The 16,710-nt window shown below is 39.3% G+C and overlaps 1 protein-coding gene across 5 annotated transcripts in view; it reads left to right on the top strand.

Annotated features, from left to right (window-relative positions):
* Positions 1-4,050: 4,050 nt before the first annotated feature.
* KRT222 (keratin 222) overlaps positions 4,051-16,710 on the top strand; it is a 29,551-nt gene continuing 16,891 nt past the window's right edge. The window contains exon 1 of one of the 5 annotated variants that reach the window (XM_039353994.1): positions 4,051-4,175. In XM_039353994.1, coding sequence (XP_039209928.1) covers positions 4,104-4,175 — 72 coding nt within the window. In that variant the 5' untranslated portion in view covers positions 4,051-4,103. Of the gene's footprint in view, positions 4,259-11,134; positions 11,189-14,351; positions 14,478-16,710 lie in introns of those variants that run through there. The other 4 variants (XM_039353997.1, XM_039353996.1, XM_039353995.1 and 1 more) reach the window with 4 other exon arrangements.

Raw genomic sequence — 16,710 nt, 5'->3', positions numbered from 1 at the left:
TGCTAGTAACAGATTTCTTGTAAAACTCAATCAAAATCCAACTTTCAACAACTTAAAACCATTAGTCCATCCCCTGTACCCTGGAATAAAAGGAAACAGGCCTTGATAGTCTTCTACAAGACATCTAATATATGAGAGTTACTGTATCTCCTCCACGTATTTCTTTGGTTGTCTTTTTTTTAAGTTACATGCCCAACTTCTTGAATCTTTTTTCCACAGGGTTTAATTTCTTTCTTTCTTTTTTAAATAAACTTATTTATTTATTTATTTTAACACATTTAAGGAATAAATGACTACAGGAAAAAGAAAGTAGCAAGAAGGATCATAGTGGGTGGACAATAAAATATCATTATTAGAGAATTTCGAATCATCATAAATTTAAAATTCATTATTTCATGTATTTATTTCTAATTCCTGAATCATCTTTGACAGCTTTTTCTGAACCTGCTCCAATTTCTCTCCATATTTTTTTCTAAGTTTGATGTTCTGAGCTGAATTCAGTGGGGAAGCAGGATCTGAGCTAAAAAGAGTAACTTGGATAGATTATTTTACTTGATTTGGAAATAATGCAGCCTAAAATGACATTGCTTTTTTTTTTTTTTTGCAGCCACTCTACATTGCTGACTCCCATTGCAATCACCTATTATTTAGATCTCTCTTGCACACATGTCATTATCAAACCAGGTGTCCCCTACTCTATATCTGTACATTTGACTTGTAAGTTGAAGAACTCTGCACTCTTCCTTGTTATTCATTCTTTTACTTTCAGCCCATACCAAATAGTGTTTTACAGAACTTCAGAATTCTGCAAGGAGATTAATAGGCATTGTGCAAGAGATTGTTGTTGATGATGATGTTATTCATTCAGCCATGTCCAACTCTTGGCAATTTTATGTTCCAGATCCCTCCACATCTTTCAATCTTGCACAACTTCTTTAAGTTTTTCTGTGCTCTGCTGGTATCAAATTTGATGGTGGTCAATCACCATGTTCTTTGACAGCCTCATTTCCTTTTCCATTAACTCTTCCAAATATAATTGCTTTCTCCAGTGAATTTCCCTGCATAGCACGGTCAAAGTAAGTGAGCCACAGTTTTGTGATTTTGCCTTCTAATAAACAAATATTATGTTTTGATCTTTGTGTACCATGAAATGGTGGGAATTTTTAGACATCACAAGCCAGCTTATTGATCACGCTAATGTACTGCAAGGTGTAGATTTATTTAATTATTTTTATGCAGAGATATCTGAGACATAACAATTATTTCAAGAGATCCTATAGGGTAAAAAGATTGAAAAATTCTATTCTATCAAGTTTATTTTGAATTGTATATATCTTCTAAGGCAGGGGTGTCAAACTGCCAGCCTGTAGGCCGGATGCGTCAGGACAAAACAGCGTCCACCCCATTGCCAGCAATAGAAAAAAAGTCATGATAAGTCATGACACGTCACATGATATTGCGAGTTTGATACCCCTGTTCTAAGGTATAAGCTATCCCATCAAATAAGCTATCCCATCTGCAAATTTGATGAGCATTTTTTTCACATTTTCATTGAAATAATTAATGAAAATATTATAATAGAAGATCCCTGACTGACCCCTGTAGCATCCTATATCTCTCCATTTTGATAAAATACCTGGTGAATATTCTTTGTGTATTATTTTTCAGCCACTTTGACAAATAATAATGTGCAAGAGATTCTACCAATAAAATTCTGAATGATTACACTGATTACATTGAATAAGCAAAGATGAGCTGAATTATATTTTCATTATGGAAACATATCACTTAGAGGATTATTTGGGGAAACTCTCAGCCTAATGTGTCATTCAGAAGGTTCCAGTTTTTGACTATTGAAGATCATTTTAATTTTTCACATTAAATAAATCACAAAGTCTGTTTTTTGCTTCAGGTCATTTAATGGCAAGTTTTAGTCTCTGGAAAGTTTCATTGACTATTAATTGAAATTGACATCTAACATACTTAATAAATTGGAGGGTCTTATGGTCCAGTTATTGTAAAAATATCCCATCTCTTTATCTTAGCCTCCAGAAAATGTGACATGCAATAGCATGCTAGCTACAATATTTTGATTATGCTAATTAGCAAAGGGAGAAATCTTTTTGTTGGAAAACCTGTAGAACAGAGGCCCCCAATCTTTTGGGCACCTTTTCATATTTGAGTAATTATTCCATCACTCAGAGATATAATCAAATTTATCTGTGTATATTATTTCATTTTTAATCTTCAGTGTACTTTGTTTCAACATTTTTTCTTTTAAACTTTAACAGACTTATGTCTGTGCCTGTTTATACTATGCATTTAGTTAGCTTACTTAAATGTAAGCTAACTAAATGCATAGTATAAATAGGCACAGACGTAAGACTATTAGTAATTAATATGAATGTAATTGCTCCCTTTGCCTTCTTTTATTTGGTCTCTCTGTGTGTGTATGTGTAAATTAAATCCAGCTAATTATTATTTTGCTATTTCAACTGCATTAAAAAATAAAACAAATTAAAAAACAATACCAAACTACAAACCCAGAAATACCATTTTACAACATTTAAAATATTCTTATTAGCAAATTATTTTATATCTTCGGCTTAAAATAATTAAGGGGTTTTTTTTCTAGAAAAAAACTAGAGGGTTATGGATGTCAAGTAGGGGAGACTATTAGAACAATGTTGATAGTTTTTATAGAAACAAATCAATGCAGCTATCTTATGGAAATTAGAGAGCTATAATATTACATATCAATGTTACAAGTTTGTAGAATGTCTAAGCTTGTATATATTATATTTAGCACCCTTTGAACCAAAGAAACCATGTCATTTAGCTATAGGAAAGCTTAGATGATTACACAATGATTCACAAAGTTGTAATCCTGTATAAACAAATTTTATACTTTATATGATTCATGTGATTTACTTATTATTTTTTTATAACTGGCACTTAAGCCAAAAGGTAGCTTATAGATTACTTTTCCAAAAGAAAAACGAAAGGCAGTCCCTGCCCTCAGGCTTATGTTCCAAAATAATAGCACAAAAGAAATATGGAGGCACCATATTTAATGTTATTCAGTTCTTAACCGGTTCTAGTCTGTGTATTTCTAGTGTAGAAAATAATACAACAGCTAATAAAGGTTCTTATTTTTCTTTCTCCCCTTTTGAAACCATATTTTAAAATATTTAAACAAAAGAAAACTTCCTTTTGATCTTAATGTTTAAATATGAATTTAAAAGAGCATAAGTATTCATATTTTATCCGCCTTTCTTTTATCAAATTTTCAATAATAGCTTGCCCCTTGCATGAACAACATGCTGCTGGATTTATATAATGTTATTTGCTTTTTGATCAATCCTTTGAATTTTAAAAACATTTTCCAGGTTCTTCCTTTTCTTTTTTGAATGTGCTTAAAAAGACTTAACACTAAACAAAATTATCACCTTTTTTTTTCTTGAGTGAACATCCAGTGCCATGAACCAATTTCCCACTACTATGTCAAAGGTCAGCATTTATATTCCATTTGAATTATTTTATTTGATGAGTGAATTAAATCACTTGCAACATAGATTGAATAACTGGTGAAAAAATTAAGTATGTCACAGAATATTTATTTTCATGTTAGAAAAAAACTTGTGGAGGACATATGTATGTCAGGAATAAGCAACTCATGTTTCATTGGTATTCCCACAAGCTTTGCAAGTGATACTTGGGACTGAAACCTATGACACTTATTTCTGATAAACGGTAACATAATAATAGTAAATATCTATTCTTTGCCAAAAGAAGCATATGAGCATGCATGCAAGGTTTCCAGGCAATAATTAAGTCCCACATTTTTAAAAATCATACTGAAATATCTTTCATTTGGCTTGTATACAAAAGCTTTAGGAGCAAGTTTGAAAAGAGCCATGATAACTAATGCTAATCAAAGAATGGGATGCTGCTGCTTTAAAAAAAAATTCTGAGCTTTCCCTTCTGCTCACCCTCCTCTATCTCTCTCCCTCTTATTCCAATTGCAGGCTGGGAATGTTCTGCAGCAGTCTTCTCACCCTATCAATAAGATTCAGTTAGCCAAGGTGGAGGATGGGAGCAGCATGGAACTGTCCCAGCTCCTCAATGAGATCAGGGCAAACTATGAAATGCTCCTCAACCGAGGAGGGACCCAGGTAATGTCCACATACAGACAGGCACCTACTAGAATAAGGAGACAATCCAGTGAGCACTCAATTCCTCTCTCAGCCTCTGTGAGGTACAGTATTTACATTTTCAATGCAGCGGTTTTTTGGGGGGGGAGCAACCATCTCTCTCTCTCTCTCTCTCTCTCTCTCTCTCTCTCTCTCTCTCTCTCTCTCTCTCTCCCTCCCTCCCTCCCTCCCTTCCTCCCTCCCACAACACGTCTAGACTCTGAGATTGGGGAAAAATATGTTGAGGGTTTTTTAAAAAAATGATAAAGTAAAGCTGGGTCACCTTGATGGAGATATTTCTCAAAACAGAATAACAAACCTTCTGCAGCTCCCCTGCTCCATTCATCATTTAGATGTAATTTTCTCTAGGAAGAAAAACATTTAAGATTGGAAAAGAATTTATTTTAAAGATAGGTCAAGAGGAGCCTGTGTTTTACTGTATAGCATCTCTAAAAGAGAAAAGTCAGGATCATACTGTTCTGCAATACTTTGCTTGTCTGGCTTCAGTCTCATGTTTGCTAAAGGTTATCCAATCACAAGGACAGTATTAAAAATTCACTTAGGAAAAAAAATGCCTCTGAATCACAGCCATGAAATGCACCAGACTGCTGATCTGACTATCAGGAATAACATTAAACAGGATGCATTAAACATCCTACTGTGCTTTTGAGTTTGCTGTTTCTGAATGAGTAATATGTTTTGTATCTATGGCTGGCTTGCTTTATGGTTTATTTAAGTATCTAGTCAATCCAGTCCCAAAACCTTCAGAAATGATATAGCTCATCTTTATCTTATGTCATAGATAACTTGCCATAGAGTAACTTGCTGTTTAGTAAGATTCTCAGCAAATTAATATCAGGACTACTTTATTTGGATGGAAAGTCTCCAGGGAATTCTAAAACAAGGCAATGTTTCCAAACTTTCCAAAATGTTGCCAAGAAAATTCCATTACTGTGTCCATGTAATCTCATTCTTTGCTTCAAACCAGTATTTACAACCATTTGTTTAGAGATCATTTTGAAGTTGTAATAGCACTGGAAAGAAGTGACTTTTAATTGATCCTTGCACTTATGACAATTGCAGCATGCCCACAGTTACATAATTGACATTCAGGCACTTGGCAACCAATATGTATTTACCATAGTTGCAGCCTCCCAGAATCTTGTGATCACCATTTGGAACTTTCCTAGCCGGCTTATGACAAGCAAAGTAAATGGGGAAGCCACATTCGCTCAAGGACTGCATGATTCAGTTAACAATCATGGCAAAAAAAGTCATAACATTGGGCATGACTCACTTAACCAAAGCCTTGCTTAGTAACAGAAATTTTGGTCCCATTGCGTTTGTTAAGTCAAGGGCTACCTATGTTAGATTTGTAATAGGACTTTTCTTGTGCTTTGGATTCAAATTTTAAAAAATGCTCTGAAGGACAAGGAAACACAAACATACCACTTGTCTGAAATATCTTAAAGCAGCTGCATCTTTCCTTGGGAATGTGACCTGGGAATTTTTCCAGGATCAAAATTCTCCCCATCAGGCAGGTCCAGCAGTTTTAAAGTTGTATTATGTTTGTTTTTCAATTGATTGCTCTAAACAGTTGAAAGCAGAATTCCATGGGTCTCCCTCCTTCATATTCATTAACATAACCCCAATACTTGTATAGACTATATGAAAATTTGAAATGATGCTAACTAGAATTACATTTATTTCCTCTTTGTTTCCCAAAAACCTGCATCTTTGTGGCACAGCTATCCTCTGCAGCTGCCCTGATATCCCAGGAAAATACACAGCTGCTTTATACTGATGCAGATGAGAGATACCTGCATATTCCATATCACCTTTTAGAGATCAAATTCAAAATGTCCACTGGCTTCTTCAGACAGCCTATATGCAATCATTGAAAATGTGATTTTAAAACTAGTTTTACATACAGTATTCTTGTGAGCAAAGAAATACAAAGGCACAAAAGTGTCAGTGGAGTCTTGTTCAATAAAGTTGCTGGGAATAGGAGAAATGGAAGTTACCTATGTTGTTTGGTCAGGTTTTTCAACCAGTATTTTCAGACTTCCACCATTTGTCAAAAGACAAAGGCAATTATGATGCAAGAGAACTTACTACAGGTTCACTTTCAAATTAAGATAGTTTTAAAGTCTTTAGCACTTCCAACTAACATTCCCTAGAGAGAATTTTTCTCCATTACGACCATATTCAATGCTCCCATATTATAATGTAAATGGCAAAGTCGTGAAACTATCCTGCGGACTTTTCCTTGTCTATATCCCTCAAAGTTTTTACAAAGAAAAATGTAAAACCTTTATTTTACTTGCATTAGAGTTGTTAACATATTTCACTTGACATTTTTTGTTTTGTTTTTAAAGATGCTAAGTTTGATGGTGCCTAACTTAAGCTATGACTGCGCAGATGCTAATTCCATATTTGCATTCCATTAATTCTTTGAAAGGTTATTGTTAGTGAAATGTTTTAATTATAGTTAGTGAAATCATCCTTAATTCAGGAAGAACATTTTTAGCAATAATTTACTTAGTAAAATAAATTTTTCATTCAACTCCCTATGCACATGCCATTCCTTCCTTGAAATCTTGGTTTCAGAAGACCTGATAAGAGTCTGCAACTTCTGGAAATATATGTTTCACCTTGTGTTAATTCAATAATTTAATTCCTTCCTTGAAATCTTGGTTTCAGAAGACCTGATAAGAGTCTGCAACTTCTGGAAATGTATGTTTCACCTTGTGTTAATTCAATAATTTAAATTCTCTCTCTCTCTCTCTCTCTCTCTCTCTCTCTCTCTCTCTCTCTCTCTCTCACACACACACACACACACACACACACACACACACACACACACACACACACCCCTATCTATGGTTTTGTGAATTTTCTTATTCATTGGGTTCTCAGAATATTCTATTTAGGTCTAGCTAGTGTTTTGTTTAGGTCTAGCTCTATCAAGAGGCAGAAAATTCCTTCCACACGTACCTGGAACTGGTACCTCTCGTGGGTAGCAACTATTCAGAATTGATGAGTAGACAAAACCTGCATACTCCTTAAGATAATAATAGTAATAATAATAATAATAATAATAATAATAATAATAATAATAATAGTAATAATAATAATAATAATAATAATAATAGTAATAATAAAGTTGGAAGGGACCGAGCAGGTCATCAAGTCCAACCCCCTATACCATTTCGGACAAACGGCTGTCCAATTTCTTCTTAAAAACTTCCAGTGTTGGAGCATTCACCGCTTCTGGAGGCAGGTTGTTCCACTGGTTAATTGTTCTAACTGACAGGAAGTTTCTCCTTAGTTCTAGGCTGCTTCTCTCCTTGATTAGTTTCCATCCATTGCTTCTTGTCCTGCCTTCAGGCGCTTTGGAAAATAGCTTGACTCCCTCTTCTCTGTGGCAGCCCCTGAGATATTGGAACACTGCTATCATGCCCCCCCTCGTCCTTCTCTTCATTAAACTAGACCTAACCAATTCAATCAACCTTTCCTTATATGTTTTAACCTCCAGTCCACTAATCTCTTCTCTGTACTCTTTCTAGAGTCTCAATATCTTTTTTACATCGTGGTGACCAAGAAGGTACCCTTCTGCCTTCAGATGCACCAAAGGACATTGTTCTGTCACTGGTACTAAACACAATTTAATAACCATTTCTGTTAGCTCTGTATAAATATAGGGAGAAGCTCAATCTTAAATATAATGGGATGTCTTCGAAATGTATGGAGTCTGATCTGCAGCTACTAGTTACTCTGTGTGCTCCTTGAAGTGACATCTGAAGTCCAGTCTCCACTAACCAGGCATGTTTCTAACTGAGTTCAATTCCTGGTGACTTTATGAACACATTCATGCAATTTTCTTGACAATTGTACAAAAATGAACTGCTACTTTTTTCTTCTGGAATGTTTTGTTGACTTCTCAATCTAGCCTATGGTTCACTGAAAGTTTTCCCAAGCTGATCAGTAAGCAGGTTTGATTCTGCTGGGTTTCCTGGTCTGCAGCTTCTGCCATCTTCCAAATCATGCTGGGGTTATATTATGGCATTATTGTCATGAGTTTTTGCTTGTCTTCAACCTCCCTCTTTTGGTCATTTATTCCTCCCCTTATGTAAAATGTATACTGATTCGGGCCAGAAAAAGAAGTATTGATTGCCCTCCTCCCTACAGAAAAGTTATCTAGTTTCTTTTATTTGCCACTTTCAGAAATAGAACAGAATCTTGTAGTGTGTCTGGACCTCCTCCTTAACAACCGATTCACTTCTTTGAGAAAGCAGAAGGATTGCCCATCCCAAGAAGGGAATCCATCAATCACCATAATTCCTATAGCTTTTGTGGATTATTTGGTATGAGTTTCTTTCCAAAACCAATTATTTTATTTGTTGCATTTATAGCTCATCTTTCCTACTACCACACCCTTTACAAATTTCCTCATAATAATCCTATGCCCATATATCAAGCTAGAATATTGTGACTGATCCAACCTACCCACTGAATTTAATGAATTTAATCTATTATACTCTCAGGCAGTGCTTTTTTTGTAAAAAAAAAAAAAAAAAAAAAAAAGGTGCCGGAACTCACACACATCATACAACCCGCCTTGCCTACCCTACAAGGTTCCATCCAAAAAAGGTGCCGGAACTCCAATCTGGGCGTTCTATGAGAAAAAAAGCCCTGCATCTCAGGAAAAATATGACATTATTACAAAGACATATTATTAAATATTCCAACACTAATATTTCTCCCAAGTGTCTCAAATCCACTTTAGTGTATTAATTATTAAGGTTGATTGAATGTGCACAGTGGAGTTTTAGAATCTAATAAATAGAAACTATTTTCCAAACATCAAAATCTTCAAAATTTAGCTGCTAAATGTTTTCCGGTCTAAGGCACAAAATCAGCTGGGTGACTTTGGACTAGTCCTTCTTCCTTATTCCTAGGAAGAAAACAGTAGCAAGCCACTTCCAAGAATGTTACCAAGAAAATAGAAGGACTTGTCCAGGCAGTCATCAGGAATCAAGATTGGCTGGAAGGCATGGGAAAAAAAGAGTTCTTATTCTGACTGCAAGGGAGAGAAAGATTTTGTTTAATATTTTGTTTGTTTTATTTGCTCCTAAGGGCAATGAAAAACAGAATTGTATAGTCATTCCTATGTGGAGTAAGGAAGGATGTCAGAAAAAAAATATTTATAATAAACACATTCAAACATTATGTGCTCCACTCTTTAAATCTATTCTGATTCACAAAGATATATAGTAATCTCAACTCTAGTGGTTTTTTTCTGTATCAGCTTTCAAAGATCATTGAAAGAATGCAGTTAAAGCTTTTCTTTATCTGCCCATTGTGAGAAACTCAATATTGAGTTTCTCTAAAATAATTTCTTAACTTTTTTTTAACAGTGAATAAGTTGTATTTGCTTCAGCTAATTCTTCCTGTATATTAATAACATTCTTAACTGGCCATTTTGCCTCTATGTAAACATACATTTTCAATTGTGTTAAGACAATCCTAATTTTATGATTTAACTTTTTAAATCAAGCTAAAGCTAAATGTCAGATAACTTACAGGTAACAGGTGCAAATATTAATACATAAGTCTAAGGTAAAGAAGCTATCAAGGGACTCCCAATTTCCAATCTTATTTCAACATTCTTAACAAAGCAATCTTAGTACATCCCTTAAAAATTTAGTTATAACATGGGATTATGTTATGTTATGTTATGTTATATTTCTTTCCCATAAAGACCACATGAAGTATTAATACCACTTTACAATGCCTTGGTAAGGCCACGCTTGGAATACTGCATCCAGGTTTGGTCACCACAATGTAAAAAAGATGTTGAGACTCTAGAAAGAGTACAGAGAAGAACAACAAAGACGATTAGGGGACTGGAGGCCAAAGCATATAAGGAAAGGCTGCTGGAATTGGGTATGTCTAGTTTAATGAAGAGAAGGATGAAGGGGGACATGATAGCAGTATTCCAATATCTCAGGAACTGCCACAAAGAAGAGGGAGTCAAGCTATTTTCCAAGGTGCCTGAAGGCAGGACAAGAAGCAACGGATGGAAACTAATCAAGGAGAGAAGCAGCCTAGAACTAAGGAGAAACTTCCTGTCAGTTAGAACAATTAACCAGTGGAACAACCTGCCTCCAGAAGCGGTGAATGCTCCAACACTGGAAGTTTTTAAGAAGAGACTGGACAGCCATTTGTCTGAAATGGTATAGGGTTTCCTGCCTGAGCAGGGGTCGGACTAGATGACCTCCAAGGTCCCTTCCAACTTTATTATTATTATTATTATTATTATTATTATTATTATTATTATTATTATTATTGTTGTTGTTGTTGTTGTTGTTATTGTTATTATTATTAAAGAAAATTTAATGCCATATAATAATCCTGTAATACTTTAAATTTATAAACCATATCTATGGAAGTATATAACCTGACATTCTGTTGTAAAAGAATCAATTGATAACAAAGATATAAAATCCACATCTTGTATAACACAAGTTCAATCTAACAAATAAATGTTTGGGAAAGAATATTGATATAATTAAGTTTACCCAGATGCTAAATGGAGTATCCATCTATCACCAACTTTATTTCTTATGTCCTTTAGAACACCCAACCTTTGTTTTATTACAGTTTATCACTGCTGTAAAATCTGTTGAATATAATAGATGAAAGACTGATACATCATTCTTTGCAAGACATTTTTAGTTTTTGACAGCAGTACGGAATAATCTGTATACATAATATAGGAATTTCCTTCCCTACCAGTTTCAGAGGTGATGTTCCAGAGAGAATTTGAGTTTATATCATTACTCATAGGTTGAACTGGGTGTCAACATGCAACAATGACATTCACTGGGACTGATTTACATAAATTGCCTATTGGACTACAATGCACCTTGAAGGAAGTATTTTTATAGAGGTGCTTTATCGAGAAAAGCAATCTTCTATTCATGACTGTTGTAAGTTTGTCTCAGAATCATTGTTTTAGTAGGGAACTGAAGTCAGATTTAAGTTTACAAACATGACATATATCTTTCCTTTCAAATATCTAAAATATTTCTCTGTCCTAGGTTATAAATCTATTCCCAACTTGAAAATTGAGCAACTGCCTTTAAAGCTACCTTGCTCCGCTGTTATAATACTAGATTCTTTTTCTCAAATTCAAATACGAATCTGGCTTGCTGAAATCTAGTTTCATAATTTAGATCTAATTTGCTGCTCATCAGAAAAAATTTATTTAATTCCACCAACATCCATCAGAAATTAGGAATTGGTTCCGAGGCTAATAGGATTCAAATTTCTCATTTTCCCATTTTAACTGAAGAGACCCACCTGATAACCAGCTTACAGGAAATTTAGGAGAAACAGAATCAAAGAATGTTCAATCATGGTGCAAGAAGAGATGCAGTACATTGGTTTTAAACTGAAAGTTCATTTGTTGACATTCTTGCAGCATTACCTAATTCATCCTATTAAATCTTGCTAAATCAGCATGATGAATGTAGAATCCACTGGATGGGTAGTTTCAGCCCTCCTGCTCAGAAAGAGACTAGGTCAGAACTTTGGCCACGCCTCCCTCTGGGTGTGTCCTCCCAGTTTTGATGAGGCAAAGCATCACTGACATAGTCCGGTGCAAGGCTCCAATTTTTATGCAACACCTGCCTAGACTGCCAGAACTGGAGGGTGTGGATTCTACATCATCATGCTGAGAAAAGGCGTTCAGGTAAGACAACGCCCCTTCTCCAGCATGAAGAATGTAGAATCCACTGGATGGGACATACCAAAGCTGCTCATGTCCCCAAGGGTGGGGAAGTCTAGGCTAGTGTCCCTGAGAAGAAACAACTTGTTGCAGAACTCGTCTGCCAAACGCAGCGTCCGCCGCTGCAAAACTATCTATCTTATAATGCCTAACAAATGCAGAAGGGGATGGGCAAGTTGCAGCCCTACAAATCTCCTCAACCGATGCCTGCTTGGACCAAGCAGCAGACGCAGCAGCACTGCGGGTCGAGTGAGCAGTAATGTGCGTGGGAACTGGAAGTGACTGGGAAATATAAGCCCGAGCAATGCAAGCCCTTATCCACCTACATATGGTGGAAGATGAGACCTTCCGGCCCATGGCAGAGGGTTGAAAGGACACGAACAGGGCTTCCGACTTGCGAAAGGCCGAGGTTCGCTTAACATAGTGGTGCAGGGCTCTGCGCACATCCAATTTATGCCACTGTCATTCTAGTCTATATGAGGGATTTGGACAAAAGTTGGGAAGAACTAGTTCCTGGGACCTGTGAAACGAGGTATTTACTTTTGGAACGAAAGAAGGATCCAATCTGAGGACCACCCTATCCTCGAAAAAGGTACACAAGTCGTCCCTAACTGAAAGTGTGGCCAACTCCGATATTCGCCTAGCTGATGTGATAGCTACCAGGAATGCCACCTTCAAGGACAGAAAGTGTAGAGAACAGGAATTGAGAGGTTCGAAAGGAGGAGAGGTCAAAGCCTGCAACACCTTGGGTAGATCCCAAGACGGATAGCAGTGTACCATGGGTGGCCTGGTATTGACCGCCCCCTTTAGAAAAGCACTAACCACTGGATGTTGCGACAATGGACTCAAATTGTCGCAGGAGAGACAATTAAAAGAGCCGCGATCTGCCTGCGAATGGTACTAGGTGATAAGCCCCTGTTCAAATCCTCCAACAAATAATCTAGGATATTGGGAATCATAACTGAAAACTGGTTGAGGTTTTGTTTGGTACACCACATGCAGAAGTTTCTCCACATGGCATCATAGATCCTATTAGTCGAAGGGCGCCTCGAGGCTTGAATCATCGAGATCACCCGGACAAAAAGGATTGTTTAGCTAAAGCTTCCCGCTCAAGTGCCAGGCAGCCAGCTGGAGCCACTGAGGTTCGGGATGTTGAAGGTTCCCTTGACTGAGAGCCACTCGGTCCAGGGGAATCCTCCATGGTGGTGAGAGTGAGAGATCCACAAGATCGGCAAACCACAGATGCCTTGGCCAATGTGGAGCAATCAAGATTACCTCTGCCCTTTCCTGGATCATTTTGTAACAACAAAGGGGAGGGAAGGCATAGAGCAGGTGTGCCGGCCACTGGCATTGGAGGGTGTCCGTTCCCTCCGCTCCCCATGCCAGGAATCTGGAAAAGAACCTGGGAAGTTGAGTGTTCGATGGGGAGGCAAACAGATCCAGATGAGGATGTCCAAACCTCATTGAAATGTCCCTGAACAGGGCCGGATCCAGTCACCATTCTGAGTGGTCTACCATAGTCCTGCTCAGGGAATCTGCTTGTCGATTTGCCTCCCCCGAAATGTGTTCTGCCCTGATGGACTCTGCCCAGAGTCCCAGATCCAAGGCCTCCTGCATGAGCGCCCAGGACCGAGTCCCTCCCTGTTCGTTGACGTGTGCTTTGGCTGCCACGTTGTCCGTTAGGATGAGGACATGTTGTCCCTTCACCAGGGAGAACTGTAGGAGTGCTAGATGTACGGTCCTGAGTTCGAGCCAATTTATATTGTGGGCTAGGTCCGATCGGGACCACTGCCCCTGGGCCAGCTGAGTTTGGAAATGGGCACCCCAACTGAACAGACTGGCGTCTGAGGTTAGGGTGATCCTGGGAGGCTCCTTGAAAATGGTCCCCCTGGTCATCGCAGATGTGGTCCACCATAGGAGTGATAGCAAAGTGTGGTGGGGAACCCTGACCTTCCTGTTGGATGCATTCAGATTCTGTTTCTGGAAGGGAAGGAGGAACCATTGTAGGAGTCTTGAATGGAGTCTGGCTCAAGGAACGATGCCTGTGCAAGATACCATCTTTCCCAGGAGTTTGGACAACTGTACCAGAGGTACTGTTTTGTCCCTCCAAATCTGATAAACCAGCTTTTGGATGCTAACCCGATGCTCCTGGGAAAGATAAACCCTACACAGGTCCGAGTCATTTTGTGGGAATGGTGTGACTCTTTTTTGAAGTTCACTGAGAACCCGTGCATCTGAAGAGTGTGTATTGTGATTTGTAGATCTGACTGGGCCAACTGAAAGGAGCTGGACTGGACCAGAATGTCATCTAGATAGCACTGCACCCGCACTGGTATCAGCCTGAGATGAGCCGCCAAGACTGCCAAAACCTTTGTGAAAACCCTTGGAGCTGAGGATAGACCGAAGGGAAGTGCTCTGTATTGGTAATGCCAGTGTGCGTAGCAAAACCTGAGGAACTTGCAATGATCCGGATGTATGGGAATATGTAGGTACGTCTCTGTGAGGTCTGTGGATGACAGGAAATCCCCTTTTCTGATGCTGGTGAGTATGGACTTTAGGGTCTGCATCTTGAACCTTCTGTATGTCAAGAAGTGATTCAGACCCTTTAAGTCCAGTATCACCCTCCATCCTCCTGAGGCCTTGGGAACCACAAACAGAATGGAGTAGAACCCCTTTCCTTCCTGACCCCTTGTACAGGTTCTATGGCTTGAATTTCCTCCAGATGGGAGATGGCCATAGTTACCAAGTTTGCCTTGGTTGCGTTTCTTGATATTGGGCATCTTATAAAGCGGTTTGGGGGGTGACACCATACTTGACAGTCTCCTGTACCCAAGAGTCAGAGGTAGTCCTTTCCCAGACGTCGCCGAACCGCTCCAGACGACCCCCGATGAGAAGGCTCTCCTTGGCATTACTTGGACCACCTATATGGACGACCACCTGATCCCCTAAAGGGACGCTTAGACTGGAACTGGCCTTTGGCTCCAGTGTTCTGGTGGTCCTGCAGCCAATCCTGCCTGGAAGGGAAAGATCATGAGCCTCTTGACCAATCCTAGGACTGCCCCACCCGAAAGGGCTGTCTCCACTCCCAGGGACTACTGGGGCGGAAGGCCTGCCTGCAAAACTCCTGCTGGGGCCTCCTATCCGACTGTTTGGAAGGATGAGCGTTTGTCCTTGCCCTCAATAATATGAGGTTCCAGGATCGATCCAAATAACTGTGTCCCACTATATTTGGATGTGGACAGGCACCACTTTGATTTCAAATCAGTTTTCCATTGTTTCAACCAAAGAAGCCTACGAGAGGCAACCGTGGCCGCAATGGACCTAGCAGAATACCTGGTGGAATGCAAAGAGGTATCTGCCACATACGCTGACGTGGTCACTAGGTTTCCCAGGGTCTGGTGTGTTTGAACCTGATCCAGTGGAACGATCACTTGCAGCTCCCTAAGCCACATGATAGAAGCCCTGGCGAAGAAAGAGGATGACGTTGCGGCTTTGATCGCCCAGGCCGAAGCCAGGTGCGCTCAACGGAAAGAGAGTTCAAACTTCTTGTCCTCCACCTTCAAGGCCTCAGCCATATCCCCTGGAATAGCAGATGTGGAGAATAAAGAAGTCAATGGAGTGTCTACAGAAAGTACCTCCAAGAGAGAGGCAAATGAAGGAGAAACATTAAACAATTTCTTCTCTGAACTGTTAGGGGAAGGCGGAGTGGCAAGTGAATTCCACTGTTTCTCCACTGAAGTGCGGAAAACCTGTGGATAAGGAATCTGCATATCCTCCACCATCTTTTCCACAAACAGAGGGTTAGACTTCTGACTGGTAGAGGTAGAAGGATTCTCCTTCTGCACCAAAGTAAGGTTGACAGTGGAAACGGCCTTCAACAGTAAAGACCTGAAAAGAGAAGGGTCAAATAGTCCCGAAGTTGATGCCTGTTCAGGCGCTGCCTCCTCATCCTCTGACATTGGAGTGTCAGCCATCTGCAGGTCAACAGACTCCTTCTCCCCCAGTTGCAAAGAAGTCTCAGAAACACCTGAACCAGGAACAGTAGAGCATTCCACTTGAGAAGGAGGTATAGAAGGAGGTGGAGGTGGATGAAAGGATTGTTGACCCTTAGAAGACATGAATTGCCTGAATGCATTGTGCATGAAGGCCTGAAATTCAGCAGACCACCTCTCCTCCTGTTCCATATGACTAGTACCAGCCTTAGCTGGGATAAACGTGGCCTCATGGCCTTGATCAAAGGATGGAGATGAGGAGCGAGGGGGACCAACCTGCACGGTTTCCCCCTCAGGAGACCAAGCCCTTGTAACATCCTGAGGAGGTGCAAATTGATGCTCAGATGTAGTGTTCAATGGGGCGGGGAAAGCCACTTCAGCCTCACTGGACCTGAGTCTTTGGGCTTTGGAAAATTCTCTTTCCAGTGCCAAATGTCTCCTTGAGGCCTCTCGCTCAGCGGATTTTGAGGGTTCCCTTGGAGAAATATGCTTTGTTTTGGCTTTTTTTCTTTCCCCCCGTGGCCAAATCAGTAAACCTGCACTTTGATTGAGATGGGGGAACAGCGGAACCCTGTGATGTCTGAGGCAAGGCACTGTCTGCCATTGCTATCTAGATATACCGAGTAGGAAATATCCAGAAGTGGGGGGGAGCCCAGAGACACAGATCTAGTTGACAGAGATTGAAAACAATCCTCGCTCTGTACAACAAGCAAGATAGTCAGACAGCTTC

This window comes from Crotalus tigris, unplaced genomic scaffold (assembly GCF_016545835.1).
Source record: "Crotalus tigris isolate CLP2741 ecotype Arizona unplaced genomic scaffold, ASM1654583v1 scf7180000018544.1747854, whole genome shotgun sequence".
Classification (NCBI taxonomy): Eukaryota; Metazoa; Chordata; class Lepidosauria; order Squamata; family Viperidae; genus Crotalus; species Crotalus tigris.
This window is presented reverse-complemented; position numbering and strand designations above follow the sequence as displayed.